The sequence below is a fragment of the Sipha flava genome, unplaced genomic scaffold (assembly GCF_003268045.1).
Source record: "Sipha flava isolate LNK unplaced genomic scaffold, YSA_version1 224_pilon_pilon, whole genome shotgun sequence".
Taxonomy (NCBI): domain Eukaryota; kingdom Metazoa; phylum Arthropoda; class Insecta; order Hemiptera; family Aphididae; genus Sipha; species Sipha flava.
In genome coordinates this window covers 1,287,914-1,308,562 of record NW_020272857.1, presented here as the reverse complement: position 1 = coordinate 1,308,562, position 20,649 = coordinate 1,287,914, and the positions used below count along the sequence as shown (strand labels likewise).

The 20,649-nt window shown below is 28.4% G+C and overlaps 1 protein-coding gene across 1 annotated transcript in view; it reads left to right on the top strand.

The window, feature by feature from the left end:
* The window catches only part of LOC112683352 (protein singed wings 2), a 33,660-nt gene extending 15,620 nt beyond the window's left edge, over positions 1 to 18,040 (top strand). The window contains exons 4-10 of the mRNA XM_025554355.1: positions 6,413 to 6,572; positions 7,400 to 7,554; positions 11,726 to 11,920; positions 16,127 to 16,285; positions 16,357 to 16,467; positions 16,568 to 16,657; positions 17,852 to 18,040. Coding sequence (XP_025410140.1) covers positions 6,413 to 6,572; positions 7,400 to 7,554; positions 11,726 to 11,920; positions 16,127 to 16,285; positions 16,357 to 16,467; positions 16,568 to 16,657; positions 17,852 to 18,040 — 1,059 coding nt within the window. The remainder of the gene's footprint in view (positions 1 to 6,412; positions 6,573 to 7,399; positions 7,555 to 11,725; positions 11,921 to 16,126; positions 16,286 to 16,356; positions 16,468 to 16,567; positions 16,658 to 17,851) is intronic.
* The last annotated feature ends 2,609 nt before the right edge of the window (positions 18,041 to 20,649 follow it).

Genomic DNA, 20,649 nt, shown 5'->3' with positions numbered 1-20,649 from the left:
TAAAAATATCGACAGTCAGAACCTTTTTTTGGACCCAATACCCAAGGTCCATCTACTCTTTGTCCATGGTTTCTACTGTTCTGGATTTCAACGTCAGTGTCTTCTGATGAAGGGGGTTTATCACCATTGAGTAACCGACCTCGATTATAATTTCTCTTTCCGGCAAATCTAGCTTTATCAATCTGAGTTTCCACCATCTTCAGCCGACTGTGAACAATATTTGAATATACCTCACGACATATATTAAACCAGTCCGTAACTGTCCCTTGTTTTCTTCCTGTTAAAGTTGCCGTTGTTGTCAAAGAAATATCTGATACAAAAAAAAAAAACTAATTCTAAAATTTCGGTAAGTTTGAGATTACTATAAGACCTATTGTTAAAGTCTTCATAATAAAAAAAAATTTTCCCTTGTCTTATACTACGCGTGGACTGACATCCTTTTTTTTGCACCGAAGAACAGGACAAAAATCACCTCCTCGATCTCGTTTTCTAGCATTAACCATTTCAGAATCATACTTATGATATGGCAATGTTTCTTCGACAGTGTCTAATAAACCGTGCTCCCTTAAAAATGCAGTGGCATTCTCTTCACTCTTTACAACACTCTAACAGCCAAATAAAAATATTTTAATTGCATAATAGTCTCATCACTGCACATGAGCAGTACGGTCGTCTGTGCGCCGCCCTACGTCTCGTTCGCTAATACTACACCGTCATCTTAATAGGGAAAATAGATTTTTACATCGTTGAATGCGTCTAAGAAATTACAGTCGCACTTAGTGACATATGTGGTCTGTTGTAAGTTGCTTTTAATTTCAAATTGAATTTTACTGGTAGAACCGATGATTTTAAAATTGCGAGTAGTTTTGATTTGATTGAAATGAGGAAAGCTGAATAATTGAAAATACTTCAATGTTCTTTTTATAATATCATGTGATAGAATTATTAAACGATGTGCCTACTCGGATAAAACCGGGTGTATTTCTAACAATGTTCAAACGAGTTCGTTTTTTAACACCTACGGCCTCAGAATTCATCGATCTTTTACGTGTAGCGAGCCCTACGGAAAAAAAAACGACTTAGAAAAAAAAAAAATCCGATATTTGGTATCTAATAGCTATATTAAAAATAAATCTTTCCTGGATTACCACACAAATAGGCTCTCTCCACACCATCTGCTACGAGACCAAGTAATTCATTATCGCCATCGTCCCATAATTCTTCGTTGTTGGCTGGAATATCTGGTATAACTATTTGTGGTGGTATTTCATTACATGGAACTGCAAGCTGTGGGGCTATTTCAGCACGATGTACTAGCGGTTGAACACGTGCAACAACTTACGAAAAAATTATAACACAATTAAAAAAATAAATATATAAGTGATGATAAATACATACCATGTTTATTTTTCATATGTCTTGCAAGAGCATCGCGTCGGCTTATGTCGTAGGACATATACTACAAATAACACGTATAACGCTATGAATTTAGCATGACTTGTTAAATGATCTTTACTCGAAAAAGATTTTACGCAAACTTCGCGGTTAAAAATTTTCGGTATGCTTGAAATAATGCAACGGACAAATAAAACGTAGCGATGAGAGTTAAAACTTGAGTATGACTGTGAAAATAAAAAGCAAGCAAAGACTTATGTGCGATCGGTGGGGGACTAAAGGACACAATGATTTAATTTTGATTTCATATGTGGTAAGAGCTCATAATTTTATTCAATATCACTAATTCTCGGAAAAATGTGTACAACAAGCACATTGGGTGGTAAACCATTTTTCCCTAATAATATAATAATTTATAAACAATAATTCCGATTTTTCTGATGATTTTGTATGCATTGATTTCATTCTTGAGCATATCTCGACCAGCATTATACTTAATGTTCTACCGGCATTAGAAATCTTACACGTGCAGTCACTAACATTCCTGGAAATGGCCATGTTACAACTCATTATCGCTCTATGTAGTCGTTTATAAATTGTACTGTTGTCGAGGTAATCTTTCCGTATTAATATAATATTTTAAATAATTTATAGTCTTAAAATTTCACTTTGATCAAATAATTAGAGTGTGGTAAAAGGGGAGGTGTTAATGAATTTATCATTTAACTAATGAGGGGAAGTATAATGGTAGGTGATATGGAGGAAAAGATTTGACAATTTTCCAATAGAAAAATATATAGGGGGTATAATATGCATAGGTTACATGAACGATCGGGCAGCGTGAAGAAAAATGAAAATGGAAAAAATATCGAGGGGGGTATATTAAACACAGGTTACGTAAACAATCAGGCGGCGAAAAAAAAGTAACGGCAGCGGGTGGCTGGGTGGTGGTTAGCTGCGGGTGTGGGGTGTGGAGGTATAGGTGGCCCAGAAGGCCCTATTTCTATTTTCTTATAGACATAAAGTAAAATATATCTAATAAATTTTGTAAGGTCCTATTTATACAAAACAGAGGTAGGTGATTTATAAATATAAAATAAAAAATTTAAATGAACGGTCAAATAAACGCATTAATTTTTTCATAAAACTTGAATGTGAACGTGTTCACTTTAAAATAAATGAACATGAACGTGCACAAATTTATTTTTTAAGCATTGAACATGAAATGATTCAATTTTTAAGTGAACACTGCTTTTAGAATAGACTGTTTTAAAATGAATGGTAGTACAGTGTATTTTTCAACGAAGATCGTCTCACAATCTATGACTTATTATAATTTAGTGGTGGATTTAGAAGGAGGAGTGTGCTAAGAAGCTAAATGACCCACAGTTCTGCGTATTGAACTCTTTTTTTTAGTATTATAAATTATTTAGACATCAGATATTGCCATGTATACTGTATAGTGTATAATGCAATAATATATCAAATATTAAATAAACAATTATTTTCAAATATAAAATACTCTTATAAATATTAAAAAAATATAAGCAACGCATTCAGTTTTTTACTACAACCTCTGAAAGGTTATTTTCGACCTTTAAGAAAGTTAAAAAATTAAGTACGCTTTACATTGACTGATTTTAGATTCAACGGTTTAGTAGTAATACATTTTTATAAAGATAAACTTGTAGATATTGACGTAGTTGTCAATGAGTTTGCTAGAAAATAATAAGAGAAGAATTCAGTTTGAGGACTTGACAAATATAAATTTTAATCGTGTAAATTATTACATTGTTATGACGTAATAATATACGTATATCTATAATTTTAAAATGCAATTATGTATGAAAACTATATTTTTATTTGTATTGCTTATAATTTCAAAGTCGATGAATGATGTAGCTACGTTTTTTATGTTAATAAAATCGAACATGTTAAAAAAGTAGCATTAATTTTTTGGTTAAATATAATCATGGGTATTTAAAGAGGAGATCAAGGGTTAAGAAAGTTCATATCTTTCTAGAGAGCAAACAAAATACTTGCACATGAAACAACTGATTTTCCTGAACATTTAAACTCCAAATTATTAGTTTGGTTTTACCTGGAAGTTGTACATAAAAGATCATTATTAGCAAAATAGTATCCACCATCAAAAAATATAAATAATATAGATAATATTGATCCACCACTGTTATAATTTATAATTATGTGACAATCGTAACCAATGCATTGGTACTAAAATCTAATATGTATTTTTTATATTGAAATTATTCACCATGAAATATTTTTATATCATGTTATTTTTAAGTTTATCAACTACATGCTAATCTTGCATCACTTTAAAATGTAATACATATTAATAACTCAAAACCAATTATATTATTCACTTATATATATGTTAGGGTGGTCTTTAGTTATAGGTAAAAAAAAAATTTAATATTTTTGATTTTTCATCCCCTTGTTTTTTTCATTATTATAAAATAGAAATTTTAGTTAAATTTAGTAATTTGTTTACTAATCTTTTTCACGTGCCACCAGATTATTGAAAAATTAGTAAATAGGGTTGGTTTGTAGTTTTTTGAATATACTCAATAAATTATTAAACTTATACATTCGTAAAAATGTACATAAATTAAATTATAGATATTTATATTTTTAATAAAAATATATCTATAATATTTTTCATTTATCTATTGTTTTATATGAAAAATGTGAATTAAATTTGGTAAACACGTGCCATAAGAGGGTTGAATATTGTGGATCGTTTCTGTCCCTGCGACCTCATGGTGCTGTGCGTCTTCATCGTTATCATTTGGTTCACGCGCGGGTTTTTGTGTTGCGTGGATCTCAATGATCTTTTATAGTAAACAATATTGTTACTAGGTTATGAGGTTACCCTATATCTCGATCGACGTATTGACGTCGATACGATAAAGGTAACATCGATTATAAATAAATCAAATTGGTTTAATTATTTCTATAAATTATCAATTATGTCATTGTTTTCTAGTATTATAATTTTGTCGTAGGACTCTGTGCCTAGCACCTATTATATTGATGTATTATTTCATTTTTATTATTATAATTAATATACTTATAAGTTGGTCACCTTTGTCTAATACCTGCAAACAACTGTACTTTCGTAAGATTTGTCGAAGAGCTATCATCAATATTCAAAATAAATTTATTTATATTTCTTAATATTAAGTTAACATTTTGTATATTTATACATATATTACTTTATGTCAAACACTTGTAAAGAATATAGGTTATAGATAATTAAATTTTATTTTGTTTGTATATGACCATAACAGCAATCGTTTTAAAAATATATTGTAAAAACTGTGAAAAAATCGATTTTTCCAGAAAAAGGTAATAATTTATATGTTATATTATTTTTCATAAGAAATAAACTCCCCAGAAATATTATTATAATATTTTTTATTGACAGTATTTGATTCTACAATTGTATGCTTAATACAATATATTTCGAATGAAATAAAATAAAACCTATTATTATCGGGTTTGGAAATATTCAACCTTATTGTGGCACCTTATTTACTAATTTTTCAACTCCCTGGTAGCACGTGGAGAGGGTTAGTAATCACGAACAAATTCAATTCAAATTTATTTCTTATAAGAATGAACAAAATGAGGGGACAAGAAATCAAAAATATTTTTTTTTTTTTATTCACTTATAACTAAGGGCCACCTTAATACATATATTACCTATTACTGATGGTAATATATATCTTTCAAGCTTTTATATGTTTTAATATATTTATATATAATAAATCAAGTTATCTTTGTATTTTATACGTATAATAATGTATATTGGGTTCATTATACAATAGTACTAATACAGTTTTTCTTTTTAAATTCAGAATTTGGTAGTGTATATTTACGTAAGCTACTTTACTTAAACAGAATCAGTAAAAACTTGTATAATATTGCGCCATCCTCACATTTTATTAATTTTTTATTTTAAAAATAAAATCAATATATATATTATATATTGTTATAATTCATGTTATTTTCATAATATTTTATAAGTAAACATCAAACAGATTGTTTTGTTTACATAATGATAATGTACGCGAGTTACATAAAAATGTTTAAATTATTGTTTGTATTTTTCCACAGAAGGAGAGGGAATCTTTTGAAAAACGACGATAATCAAAATTAATAATAATAATAATAGGGTATAGTACTTCGAACCTCATAATGACCTTCCTTAAATGTTTTGTACAAATTTGAATATTTTTACTATCAATACACACAAATACACTAACTCAATTATAATAATAAGCAGTAGCGGATCTACGGGGGTGGATATGGGGGATAGATCCCCTCCTCTGTGGGCCGAGAGTTAAAAAAATTTTTTTTGCAACCAATTCAATTTTTGCATGCACAATTTAAATAAAAACTATTTTTTTATTATTTCGTTTTCATTATTTCGTAACCAAGAAGGATACACTAGTATACATTAGTATCTAACTTCATATCAGATTACGGATATACATCTCGTACTTAATCATGACCCCGAGATACAGCCATAGAGTAATGGCACAATCATCAAGAAAATTAAATTTTTTTTTGTAAATTTAGTAGAATAAAGCTTATAATACCTATACATATTATGTACGAAAATATTTTATAATCCCCCCTCCCCCATGATAAAATCCTAGATCCGCCACTGACAATAAGTATAACATAACATCACGCGAAAATTATAACAAACATATCACACTACACTGACATACAATTTAATATTTATCACATTCATGACGTGAAAAGAAGTTTTAACATATTTTATTTTTTACGGAGTAGAATATACACATATACACACGAATTTACTGTATAGTGAGCGTATTATTGATTTTTTATAAAACATTATATATAAGAAATATTGTCAATAAAGATAGTAAAAAAGTGCCTAACTCTATAATTAATGTACTAATGTACTTTGAATTGTTATCGGATATGTGGAATTATTTCAATTTTATATTATTAATAGACATTAAATTTATCTCACCTGAACTTGGAGCGGGTTAAACCAAGTGTATTCAGGTACATGTCATCGTTGGAAGTTTTGGATTTGAGTTACAATAAACTCAATTACTTGTACCCGCCTACAATAGAGTATTTACCAAAACTGAAGCAGCTTTGGTTGGCTGGTTAGTTAATAAAAAATAATCAATTTGTTATAATACTCAATATAGCAGGGCTTGAAATGTATTTCAATATCAATAAAAATCGTAAAAAATCTTTTAAAATTTCAAAGGTAATATTAAAATTGAGAATGATTTTTTTCGATATTCATACTTGACATTGATATTGAAATTTTATTTAATAAATGGAAATCGATAGAAAAATCGATTTTAAGTTTGAAAAAATTTTGATGGGCAATTCTGTGATTACATATATTTTTACACGTGCTGTTCAATTATTATTGAGTAAGTTTAAAGCCTGAAAAAATATTTATGAGTGTAACTTCGACTTGTCTTTTTTTGACGCTTGATGGCGTAATTAACGTATCTAACTGCCATTTATTTGTTGTAGCAAATATTTTTAGCAAGTATTTCTCCATTTTTGACTGTTATTATTTACCATGTTTTTACATTTTCAAAAACACATTTCATCCTTTTTCCTAGTAGTATTTAAGCAATTAATAAAACATAAAAATTCACATTAATAATTATAGATGAAACCAAAACATAATTGAAAATAAATCAATATAAAAAACACAAAAATGTAAAAGAGATTTAAAACTAAAGTCAAATTTTAAATCAGAAATCAATTAAATTAATAATTTTCACCAACATGAAAATCATAAAATTGATATATTATTAATAATTTAAAATAATAAAAGACATATGATATCGATAAGCGAAATTAAAATTGAAATTGAAAAATATTATTTTGATTTCAAGCCCTACAATATAATATAAATGTTTCTCTTCTGTAATAATATGATGAATAATAGTATTATTTTTTCTTCTAGGTCAGTCATGGTTTTGTAAAAATGATTTATTTTGGTTACTTCATTTGCCAAAAGACCCACTGTTTAATTTCAAAGTAATGGATTCCAACCGTATGATTTGTGGTGGTTATAAGTACCCTGGAAAACCCGTAATCCCCGTATTACGTCTGTTAAGCGTATGTTTTATATTATAATATATTAACGCATTCATTATTTATATAGTAGTTACATACTTATTTGATACTAAATAAAAGTCGATGATTGAAAAAAATTAACCATTAGGTAAAAAATTAAATAATCATTTTGATTCAACAGTAATCAAGAAATATAGTGAGTTTGAGATATTGAGAAAAGATATTTTTAGAAAAGTTAAATTTAATGTAGAATTGATAATACAAACGGCATAATGTTAAGCACTGATTTATGATGATTTTTAATGAATGAATTTATAAATTTATAATTCATAATGAACTAGACAACAGTAGTAAATTCTTTGCTGTATTCTTAGACTAAGTTAAAGCCTTCGATATGGTAAACCATGACATTTTGATGCAAATCCTATTTTCTTTCGGGATTGATAAAGTTAGTTTATCATGATTTTAAAGCTATCTTTTAAATAGGATGTAAATGGTTAGGATTGATAATGTCTTAAGCTATGAAGGTATAAATAAATACGGTGTCCTTCAAGGAAGTGTATTGGGCCCGATTTTATTCTTATTTTACATTCACTTGATCAGTGATTTATACCTAGATGGGTTAGTTAGTCTGGGGTGGATTAGGCGAAAATACTTTAAACAAAATGCCATATTCATATAAAAAAAAACGTTTACTCTATCAAACTTAATCCTAAAAAAATTATATACCACTTGATTTTTTTCCAACTAGTATAATTTAATACATTTTTAACATTTTTATATAATAATATTTATTATATGTTGTTATTTTTAGTGTCAGTTCACGTTCGGCGCCCGTCGCGTACACACCGCCTCGCATACTCCGTTTTTGTGATTCATTATTTTTTTTTTTCCGTCATTAACATTTACTATGTTAAATATGTAAAATCTACTAATTGACGTTTACGCTTTTAATTTAACATATATAAGATTACAAATTTAAATATTGTCTCTATAGTTGTTTATAAATAATAAAAATTCAATAACACGCCGTCGTCTACCTACATTTTTCGCTATTACGTAAAACGTACCGTTCTAAGGAGTCGTCCTTATCGCACGCCGTGGACGACAGCAGCGATTTATTGTTCGTCGCGAGCGGCGGTAACGACCTTGTTCGTATTGTATATTAATTATGCCGCAATCAACGTACAGAAATAAAAATTTATATCATTACGCTTATATCTAACAAACACACTCCTTTAAACACAAAACTATTAATGTACAAATCCCTACTTAAGCCTATGTGGATCTACGGCCTACAACTTTGGGGCAATACTTAAAAAAATAAATATCAATAAAATTTAGGTATTCCAAAATAATATCCTTCGCAAAATCACAAATTATCCATTCTATATTTCAAACCTAACATTACACACAGATCTAAAAATTAAAACCGCTCACGAAAAAGCAGTAAATTAGGTAGGTATTACAAAAGATTCTACTCTAAACTTCCTTCTTATATCAATCCCCTCATATCTAACCTTGCATCACTCATAATACCTGGAAACCCCCTCAGAAGACTCAAAAGAAATTGGTGTCGCGATCTTCTAAATGATTAAAAGAATAACAATAACGTTAGGGTAGTTTTATCACTGGCTAACTCCTCACATCAAACTTTCATGTAAAACTATCCTTCATCACATATTCTTATTGTTCCAATCAGCAAAAGATTGTATATTTCTTCTAAACAATAAAAAAAAAAGTTTTTAGTGTAAATGAAATTGTAATTATAAACTAAAATTGTATATGTAAAACTGTCCAATCAAATTTTCAAATAATTTCAATATTTAAATTTTTTTTTATTCTATTATTACATAAATCACGTTTATTTGCCTTATATTTCATCAAATTGTATGATTATCTATCTCAACATAAGCAGTTGCTTAAACAGATAGAAAATTTTGTAATTAATATAATATATTGTATATATTATGTATATTGTATATATATATATTATATATTATTTAATTTATTATGTTTATTTAAATATTTTAATAAAAATTTATTTTTAGTAATATTGAACTTTTAGTTTAACTAATAGGCCTAGTGTGTTTTTTACATGTGACACCGCAGCATTATTGTAATTGCGATTATTTATACACATAAACTAATTGACCGATAAACACTCGTCTCAGTCACTGTACGTCATCGTTACGAGTTATCATGAAACAAAAATTACTCTATTAAAGTAAACGTCAACATATTGTAAATGCAATGTCTCATTACATAGTGATTTATTATATATACACACGTCTTTGATGTAGTTATGGTACCGTCATCATTATGCGAAATTATAGACATCGAGCATTTTATTTTAGTAATAAAAAATTAACCTGAAATCTGGATTATTTCTTAAATCTTAATTTGCCGTTGAAAAAAATTCTCTTAGAAGTTTTGCAACAGTGAAAGCTTTTTGTAACGCCTGTTTTTCTTCGACATTTTTTTCATTAAATACGCAAAAAACGCCCGTTTTTGGTTATACACTTCCATCATTGAAAATTCCACAATTAAATATTATTCAATTAGAAATATATTAAATATTTAATAAAATATATTACAAATTCTTTTTAATTTGATTCGCAATTAAATAAACCCACCAGCAAACGATTTGTAGGACTTTACGTCATACGAGGTTATCGATGGCCCTGCATCAGAATTTGAATATAGTACTATAGTTAAGATAATATTGCGGTGCTGCACGTGTGTACCAGGTCATAAAATCGATACACCTTAGTTGGCTATCGAGCACTTGAGAACGTTATACCTTTTTGGCCGAAAAATTGAGAACACTTAAAATTAACAAAGAACAAACCGCTGACCTAAAAAAAACTCAAAAAACGATACGATTGAGAACGAATTTATGTGCAACGTTGCCATAGTTTCCCATATTAGGCTTTTGAAAAATTCAATATACATACAATAAATATTCTTGAAAAAAGTCATAAATTAATAATTATAATCGTATACAAATAAGCGCCTAATTATATGTAATATATAATATGAATAAAAAATTAAAAATATGTAGGACTTATAAAAATATCTTATACCTGTATAGTGTATATATGTGTAAAAAAATTGTAAAATATATAGACCTTATAAAAATACCTAATACGAATAAATAGTTAATGCGACGACTGCAAAGCCTAATCGTCATTCTCTTGTATCTGGTACCCAAGTTACTATTAATATCCAGATATTCCGATAAATATCAACAGATTATTGTGCTTAAATTATCGATCAATTACATTTGGCAACGTTGAAAAAAAAAAACTCGAGTGTTCTCAATCGTGTTACCAAAAATAACATTCTCAATCGTATTTTATCGCCTTAATTGTGTCCCATAAAAAAGGTATACACGAATTTCGTCCCACCATATATTTGTTAGGTAGTAGGGTTTTATTTCGTTTCAGGGGTTCTCCGTGGTGTTTCGTATACCTACGTGAGCAGTGATAACTGTTTAGTTTTAAGATGGAAGTGCAAAATATTATTAGTGAAAAACAAAAACATTTGAAAATAATTGACAAATATAAGTTCTGTTTTCATAAATGTTTGGCTAATAATATTCAACGTTGGAAATGTACCGTTAAAATGTGTAAATCATATTTAAAAATTAATGAAAATTATGATATTTTACTTAACGTGAGTGATATTGACCACAACCAGGATGCACTATCTGAAACAGTTATAAATCGATAAATTGTAAGTAATTCTCTTAAGCGAAAAGGTACACAAGAGTGGAAAGTATGAAGAACCAGCTAACCTAATCCTAAACTAATTATGCATCGACATTTAAAATAAAGTATTGATATCAGTGTTAAAAGTACATTAACAATTACAGATATTCGGTATATAAAAATAATTCATATCGAGCTATTCTATTTATGGTATAGTAATGTTTACATGTAAATCAAATTTAGAATTTTTAATTGAAATTAAAACAGTATATGTCGATGGCAAGTTTGAATTAACATTATTATTATTATTATTTATTTATTTTTTGTTAGTTGTTTAAGAACTCTTAATTAAAATACATGAATTTTTTGGGATGTAATTCGTGTATACCTTTTTTACCGGACGTAACTCGTGTGCTCCCCAAAAAATATGCGTTCAAAAAATATTTTCCAATAGGTATTTATTAAATTCGAATTTGAATTGAATTTTTGTGTTTGATCAGGACTTAGAAAAAGAATGCCCTAGCAGCCCACCTGACAACTGTGTGTGTACATTGGACCATATAGTCCACGGTAACAAAGGAGCATCACACTATTTGCATCCAATGATCACGGTTGACTGTAGCTATAGAGGTTTGAAAATGTTACCGAAAAAACTTCCGTATAATACCACAACACTCTTGGTGCAAGGAAATCAAGTGAGAATATTATTTTAAAAGTAAAAATAATATATTTATTTTTATGAATATTAACAACTTAAATTTGAATACAAGCATAGTTATGTTTTATTTAATTACTTAACTACATAGTTTGATAAATTAATATGCACTTTGAGTATTTGAGTGGTTCCGATGAAGGTCTTAGGATTTTTTAAAAATAATAGGATAAAATCAAATATGAGTATGATTATTAACACTTAGTTATCTCTCTTAAAGCGCGACGCATTTCAAAGAGAAAATGAATAAGTTTTTGTGAATATTATTTTATATTCACTGTGAGTGAATAAGATAGGTTTTGGTTTATTTTAATCAGTCTGTTGATAATGTTCATGTTCTTAAAGTAATAGCGGACATAGCAGACATATATTATACATACTCGTATATCTCATTTTCTCTATAAAATAATATATTTCCCCCATTTTTAACAATACATCTTGATGGATTTAAGATTTGAACTAATTGGCCTCAATAAAAATGAAACTTATTAATAGTTAACGTTAAAAATAATGATCATATCAAATAGGTCAGTTGACCTGCAAGTTAAGTTTAAAAAAGAAAAAGCGCGTCGTGCCAGCAATGGAACAACGGTCAACCGTACAATGCTTATTATATTCTGCACAACTAAACGGGGTTAAACGGCATTCATGGCTGCTAGAGGGGCAATATAAATGCAGATATTTTTATGATTTCTTAATACCTACAGCCACAACTGTCAAATAAAACAAGAACGAACATTCTACATTGATCCCAACCTTCAGTTCTAAGGATATAAAAGTAGTAGATTTGACGAAAAATGGAAAAAAATGTTCAATCAAGGTAGAGAAAAAATGAATATTTGAAACTTGACAACAACTTGGATACAGCTTTTTATTGGCGATGAATAGGGAACAAAAATAGAAAAATTAAAAAAAATTCAAAATTATTCAAAACACGCCCCCCCCCCCTAAAATGCGCATAAATCTTAAATATGAATAAGACACTTCTCCTGTATATTTTATCGATGTATGCCAAAATCCTAGTAATTCCAGTAAACATATAAGTATCTACCATTATAAAATTTCTAGCTGATACGTTTGTACTACAAACATTTTTTAATTGAAGAAAAATCTCTAACTTTGATTTCTTTTATGATTATGCCAACATCTATTTATAAAATTTATTTGAACATAATTTTAAAATAAATTTTAAATTCTATTATAGTATACTAGTCTTAATGATTACTTCTTGTTACTAATTTTATTTCATACATATAGAATATTTTGTATTCGAATTATAATATTAGAATAATACGTGATAATATACCGGAATTGTCGATTGCAGAGTGTAATCACATTAGATTACTTATTAATTAGTATGTATTTTAATTTATATAAAACTCATGCCAAACACGACAATGATCCCACAGCATATTAATAATAAAATGTAATAATATAATTTATAAGTGTCGAGACCGAAATGAATAAAACACATGTATCTAGATATATTGTACTCGTATTAGTATGGGCAAATTTTCAAATAAACGATAGCCATCATCGACGGTTGAAATTTTGCTATCTATAGACGTAAATAACATCAAACTATGAAAAAAAAACTTAATGATTATAATAGACATAGTTATAATGATAACTATAATGATGATTATATAATAGTATATAACAATTAATAATAATACATAGGTATTTATAATATATATAATATATAAGCATTATGGCGTAAAAAATAATATTGATATTCCCCAAAAAAATTTTCAAAAAGTAAAAAAAAAATGCCAAGCTTAAAATTAGAAATTATATTTTTGCAACGAAAAAAAATCCTGTTCAAAAAATGCACTGATATCAATATTATCCAAGCTTTTAATTTACGAGGTACTTAACAACAATTACCCTAAACTTCTCGCTTTTCTCCTTAGTTATAATTAGAGTGCGGATTTCTATGCAATCGCATATTTTTTTCCTTTCAATATCTTTGGATTTTTGTCAGTATCACCACGAATCATCATAATTTGAAGCTAATGGTGAAATTTTTTTTTGCATATTTCTGCATATTTAGAGGTTATTGCATATTTTTGCATATTTTGGCAAAATTCAAAATTTATTGCATATTGAAGTGAAAATTTAAAAAAAATATGTATAAAATAATATTTTGTCTAGTAGAAAAATTAAAAATAAATTTCATAGTTACTAAATAATAATTTATATATATATATATATATATATATATTTAGTTATAAAATAAATAATCGATAACGACGTAAACTTAATTTCTCTTGCTGTATCAGTCGATTATCGACATACCACTTGCTTTAAATATGCCCCAATAACTTCGGTTGACATCGAAGGTTCGTTTTCAGTCTTTAAAAATATGTTAACCGATAAACGACACAGCTTCACAGAAGATTAACTTGAAATGCATATGATTATTTATTTTAATAATAAATAAAATTTTAAAAATAAATTAAGTTCAGATAATTCCCTAAATTTTTCTGTATTAAGTATTTAAGTAACTAATTTTTATAAGTTGAATTATAAATTTTAAATAAATAAAAAATTCTTGCATATTTTTTGCATATTTTCATGATTTTTACTACATATTATATAGCATATTTAAATACTTTTAAGTGCATACAAATCCGCGCTCTAGTTATTATAATATTTTTGTACCTGTTTTGTTTCGATATCACGATTAAATAATTGGTGGTTGATATATACATATAATTATCTAAAATACACATATTAGGCAAACATCAATATTAAAATCAGCTGCCAAGTATTGGACAATGATATCCAAACAAAACAGGTACAAAGATAATATTTATAACCAAGGAAAAAAAAGAGAAGTTTAGGGAAATGGTTGAAGTATCTTGTAAATTAAAAGTTTTGATAATGTGATATCGGTGTATTTTTTAGATAGGTAATTTTCTATTGCAAGAATATAATAGTTCTAATTTTGAGCTTGATGTTTTTTTTTTTTTTACTTTTTGAAAGATTTTTTGGGGAATTATAAATGCTTAAGTCTACGTGTGGTTAAAATGATTAAAACGTGCAATTGTTTATTATAAAACGGCTTAAACAGACAATAATGAAAATTCCTGTGAGTGTATATGTTACGGGCAAAGAATACAATATGGGCATTTTATACATTGTCCGGACAGTATATAAAATGCCCTTCGTTAGGTTAGGTTAACCTAACCTATTGGGCAATATAGATAACAGATGATATGATTTAATAAAATATGATAAATCAATGAATAATGATATGTATTTATATTATTGATTAATTCATCTCAGTAGATATAATTTATTGCACCACCAATTCTTTCTTGGCTGTGCTTCCATTTCTTTTACATGGTTCTCAACTATTTAAGTATAGCATAATTATATCTCTGGTGATATTTTTATATTTTGTATTTACCTCGTGTTCCATCCTGTCCAATCGATAAATGTACATAATATTTAATTTTGTTGTTTTCAGATACTGGTACAATTAACTTATTAACATCAGAAACTTTTAACACGTCATAGTTTTTTTAATGATTTTTATGTAAAATTAATTGATCAAATTTTAACTTAGTAAAAAATGAAGTATTTGAACCTTTTTTTTAAAAAAAAAAATTGTTTAAATCTTCATTAAACTTTTCCATATTCGAATAAGTAGTTAGGTATTCACTGAATGAATTAACCTGCATTATACAAACGATTCACGGTTACTAAATAGTTCATTTTTGAGAATAGGTAAAAGGCCGACTGCACGATAATCACTACAACTTCATATAATATAACTTATAAATCAGTAATTATAGTAGTAATATTATGTCACGTACACGCGTATAAAATGTGGACAAGCGGACATCCCCATTGTAAAAATACGATAAGAACAAACAAATTAGTTGCAGATAATAATTTTTAGATAATAATTTGACTTTATTTTAACTTTATTTTTTTATGTTTTACGATTTATCATATTTCATTAAATTATATCATCCGTTATCTATATTGCCCAATATACGAAGGGCATTTTATATACTGTCCGGACAATGTATAAAATGACCGGGCATTGTATAAAGTGCTCAAATTGTATACTTTGCCCGTAACATATATAAGGTAATATTTATCTTAATAAATTATCATAAAAAACTTGTTATTTTACCATATTCTTTTAAATGGTAACGACTTATGGTGAATTTAGGTATCCGCGTTGGACGATTTGCTTACGAATCGTCATTACGCGAATCTTTTGGACATCCATTTGGACTATAATTGGATCAGTTCAATAAGCATATTAGAAGGATCGCGTTGGTTGACACAATGCCGAGTACTGAGTTTTAAAGGAAATAATCTGACTAAAGTCAGTGGCAATTTTAATTTATTTATTTTGACGGATTGTTAATTAATATCTTAAACATATTGTGACGTTAGGTGCCGACGTACGCATTAGACAATGCTTTTCAGCGAAATAACAATATTGGTCAACTTTATTTAGGCGCCAATCCTTGGCGATGTGATTGTTTATTTGCTCCAGCTTTCCAGGTAATATTTTTAACTGCTATACCTATTATAATTGAACTTAAAAATTATACCGTACCCACATTTATTTTTTATTTTTATATTTTCAAAATCGTCTCTGAAGGATTTTCTAATTAAATATCAATCTTTGATAATGGATCTATCAGATATAAAATGTTCTTATCAGCAAGATGACGAATACTATTTAACCCCGGTAAGAATATACAGTGGATGGAAAACGGTAAATTAATTTTTAAATTGATTCAGTTCATGTACTTACATTTCGTATAATACAATGAATATTTTTGTTGTTTTTTTTTTTTTTACATTTTAAGTTGCAACAAAAGGTCACAACTAGTGTCGGCCCTAGAGGGGGGGGGAAGGTTAGCGGTGCGACCGCATTGAGTTCCGCGCTTCTATGGGCTCCACAAATTATGTATTATGAATATAACTAACTTCATATATTACTAAAAATTATATAGTCTCAGTAATATGCAAATTGTTACCCGTGTGGTCGTGTGATTTTCTCAGAAAATGAGTTGTTATCGTCGAAAATTAAGACGGTACAAATTATACATAGCTATTCAGTATTACACAGTGTTATACAGTATTATTCATGCATGCACTTGTAAAATTGTTTATCATCGATGACGGTTCAAATTATAGATAAAGTATATATTTAATTATATAACAAAATAAATAAATATAGATTTATAGAAACAATTAATATATTAATATATATGGGTCCCGCAAAATTCTGCACCGGGTTCCGAAAACTATCGAGCCGGCACTGCTCATAACTCACAAGTTGCGATCTATACATTAATATAAGGTTAAAATACTTTTATATAAACTTGATATATCGTCTACGTTTTTATAATTTTCCTGAAGGCGAAGTGGAATAAGATTTGAATTGTATTCGCTTACGCGGAATTTGTTTAGAAACGATAACTGATGTGGGATTAACATAACCGCCAGCCAATATATTTTTGATGTTTTTTCTTTTCTTTCTATTATAAAAAATAATATACTCTTAACGCCTCAAAAATATGATTTGATGTATGCATCGACCTAGATTTATGAGGTTATTGAAATGGGCCGTTGATCCGAAGAGCCTCCTGGACATACGATTGTTTAAACGAATTTATACTCATAAAATATTTTCATGTACACATTTTAATTTATGTATTTTTTATTTATTCCTCAAAAAAAAATAGTGGGTCATACTAAATATATTCGTTTGAGGGCTATGGTTTCATAATTTGTAATTAATTTCATGTTAAGTATGTTTAAAGCCATTTGTAGTATACTATACCTTAATTTTGTGTCAAAACATAGCCCGTGCACATATTAATATTTATAACTGATGTTTTTTTTATTTATTCATCTTGGTATTTACATGTTTTAGATTCACGATCTTCCACGGAATACATTGTGCAGGAACTCAGCGAAGGGAATAAACATGGTGGATTTTTGGGATAGTTTGAATATATTTTTAGCAAGTTTAATAGTTGTAATAATTCTAAAGTTCATTTACGACTACATACTATACAAGAAATATGGCATTTTGCCTCGGATTATTACGTTGTTGCCTTAACACTGTTGTAATAATTTACAATTTAATTATAAATTCTGAATATAAAAACATTGTCGTTTTAATTCAAACGGTAATATTTTTCCAATACCTCTAAATCTTAAATTGTGTCAATTCGTTTTCTACTTTCTTTCCTTATGTAGCCTAACAACTCTGAAAGATTCTTGGCTGCCGCTATCGCTGACCTCTAATAATCACGATCCTGGATATTTTCCTTCCAATCCGTTACTCTAGTTTCTCTAGATTTTGACGCATTTATAATTTCTTGAGTCTACCTCTGTGTCTTCTTTTTGGTGGTTTGTATTCGATCGATGGAATATAATTATTTGGAATTTAAATTTTGAAAACGAAAGTCTTTGCCAAAATCTTTTTTTATTTGATAAATTGTTTATCAATGTGGATTTAAAAATGAAAAAAAAAATTATTTTATATTATTAAAAACGAGTGGATGAAAAAATCTAAACATACATAAAATATAAAATTCACTTTTGAATTTGTATGTGATTAGAGTGGAAAGTTAGGTTCTAGGATTGCCGGCACCGCCTACACTCTCAACTACCACTGCCTCCTATAGAGCTGCCACCTACACCGTTGATATCAACAGAGCTCTTAGACCGTAGTGGACTTTTTATGTACTACATTGCTATTAATATATATAGTCACTATTATTAGTTATTATAAATTATAAGCATATAGAGACAGTTAATCCGAATGGCTGCAAGATGTTCCTTATTAGTTATCACAAAATATAAAAATCCGTAGTCAATTAAATTTTTCTCTAAAGACTACAATAAATTTATAGACCATACTATTATCTAATATTTTAAACATTTTTAATAATTAATCCTAATCATAGAAAAGAATCATAATGATTTGAGTAATTTAGTTACATATTTTTTAAGTATTATCTCGCAACTTAAAAGATTTATACTTTACTGTTAATAAATACAATTTGTCATTTAGTAGTAATTCCAAATATGATTTAGATAATTTAATACTTATCATTGTACACATTAAACTCATGTGGTATAAAAAGGATTTCAATATCTTATGCTTAATTAAAAGAAATATAATTGTTTATTAATGTTAGAAAATTCTTACTTAAATAGTATATTTTCAGTATTTGTAATTAAATTCTCTATAATTTTTATTAATTTTATATTGTGAAATTTGACACTATATTCAAAACAAACAAATTAAATTAAAATATATTTTATATGTATATATATATATATATATTATTTTAATAATAATAATGATAATTAGAAAAAATAATATTGTATTTTTCAACTAGGTCAGGTATACATATAATGAATTGATACGTACTTACATACAATAATTCGTTTCTCAACTATTACACACATGGGCCACCACTGGTCACACATTCTACGAACACAACTTTTCCCCCCCAATTTATTTGAGACACCGAAAAGGATTTGTTTTCACATTCCCGGCCTTTCGTTATTTAATATTTATTACGTAATCATTGAAATGACAGATGGGACACATTCCATTTGGTCATCGCTCACAGTATGGAATAAAGTAGCGTAGGTTATTTAGGCCTTCAAGTTCTGAAGTTCCCCCGTTCGCGCTCTCACTCTATTATTTCACCCATAATAGCATAGCCCATTTAGTTAAAGGTCCGAAGCTGACGCTCCGTCGTATTCAACAGTCTCATCACTGCATTTATGTCAGCCGGCAACTACCCGTCAGCGTCCTTTGCTACCAGAAAAATTTCCGAAATATCCTTCGAACGTTATTTCCCACCAATCAACTTCTGCGCTACTTCCCGTGGGCCAGTTCATTGGGGATAGTAAAAAAACGTGTTTTCTTCCGTGTCGTCAATCCACTCATTGTGTATACCTGGAGTCATTGGAATTTTTCCTCTTAAGCAGATATCCGTGACCTGTGAGCACTTGTGACATGTATAATTCCATTTCCTTTTGCTTGGACACCATTATCCATGGTCCCATTTCAGGAATTAACTTCGTCCACTGATCATTGCTGATTTCAACTTATAACTCCTGCTATTTGTCCAATGTAAATTTGCGTTCCTTATTCTTGATAATGATTGTGTGCCTTGGTTGCACTGTCTCTCACTGACTTTTGTTCGTTCCGTGGTCAATGTATGAGCTGAAGATGTCCTCGCCAGGATCAGGGCTGTTATATCAGAGACTTTTCAACACCTGGTCACACGCAAGAGACGCCGCAAGCTACACCTGAGTGTAGGTGTTGTGACTCTTTGGCATTTCCACTACCACCGTTGCCCAAACTGATTAGCCAAACCTAACTTTAATATGCTTTGAATTCTTGATTGTACAATCAAAGCGTTTTAAAATTGTAAAGCTTTTAACTGAACTGCAATACTCTTTCCAAAAATATCGAATTGGTTTTCAGGTTGAGGTACTTCTGGTTTATTTATATTTTCTTGCAATTGTTTTAGCTCATTAATAGTACGAAAAATTCCTTTTTTATTTGATTCTTTTCGATTATTTTTGTTGGTATCTATATGAGCTTCTAATATTGGTGTTGAATGTGAAAATGAGATGTCATTCTCTTCAAACTCTTGAAGTAGTATTTCTTCAGTGTCTTGGGTTGTTCAGTGGCTACAA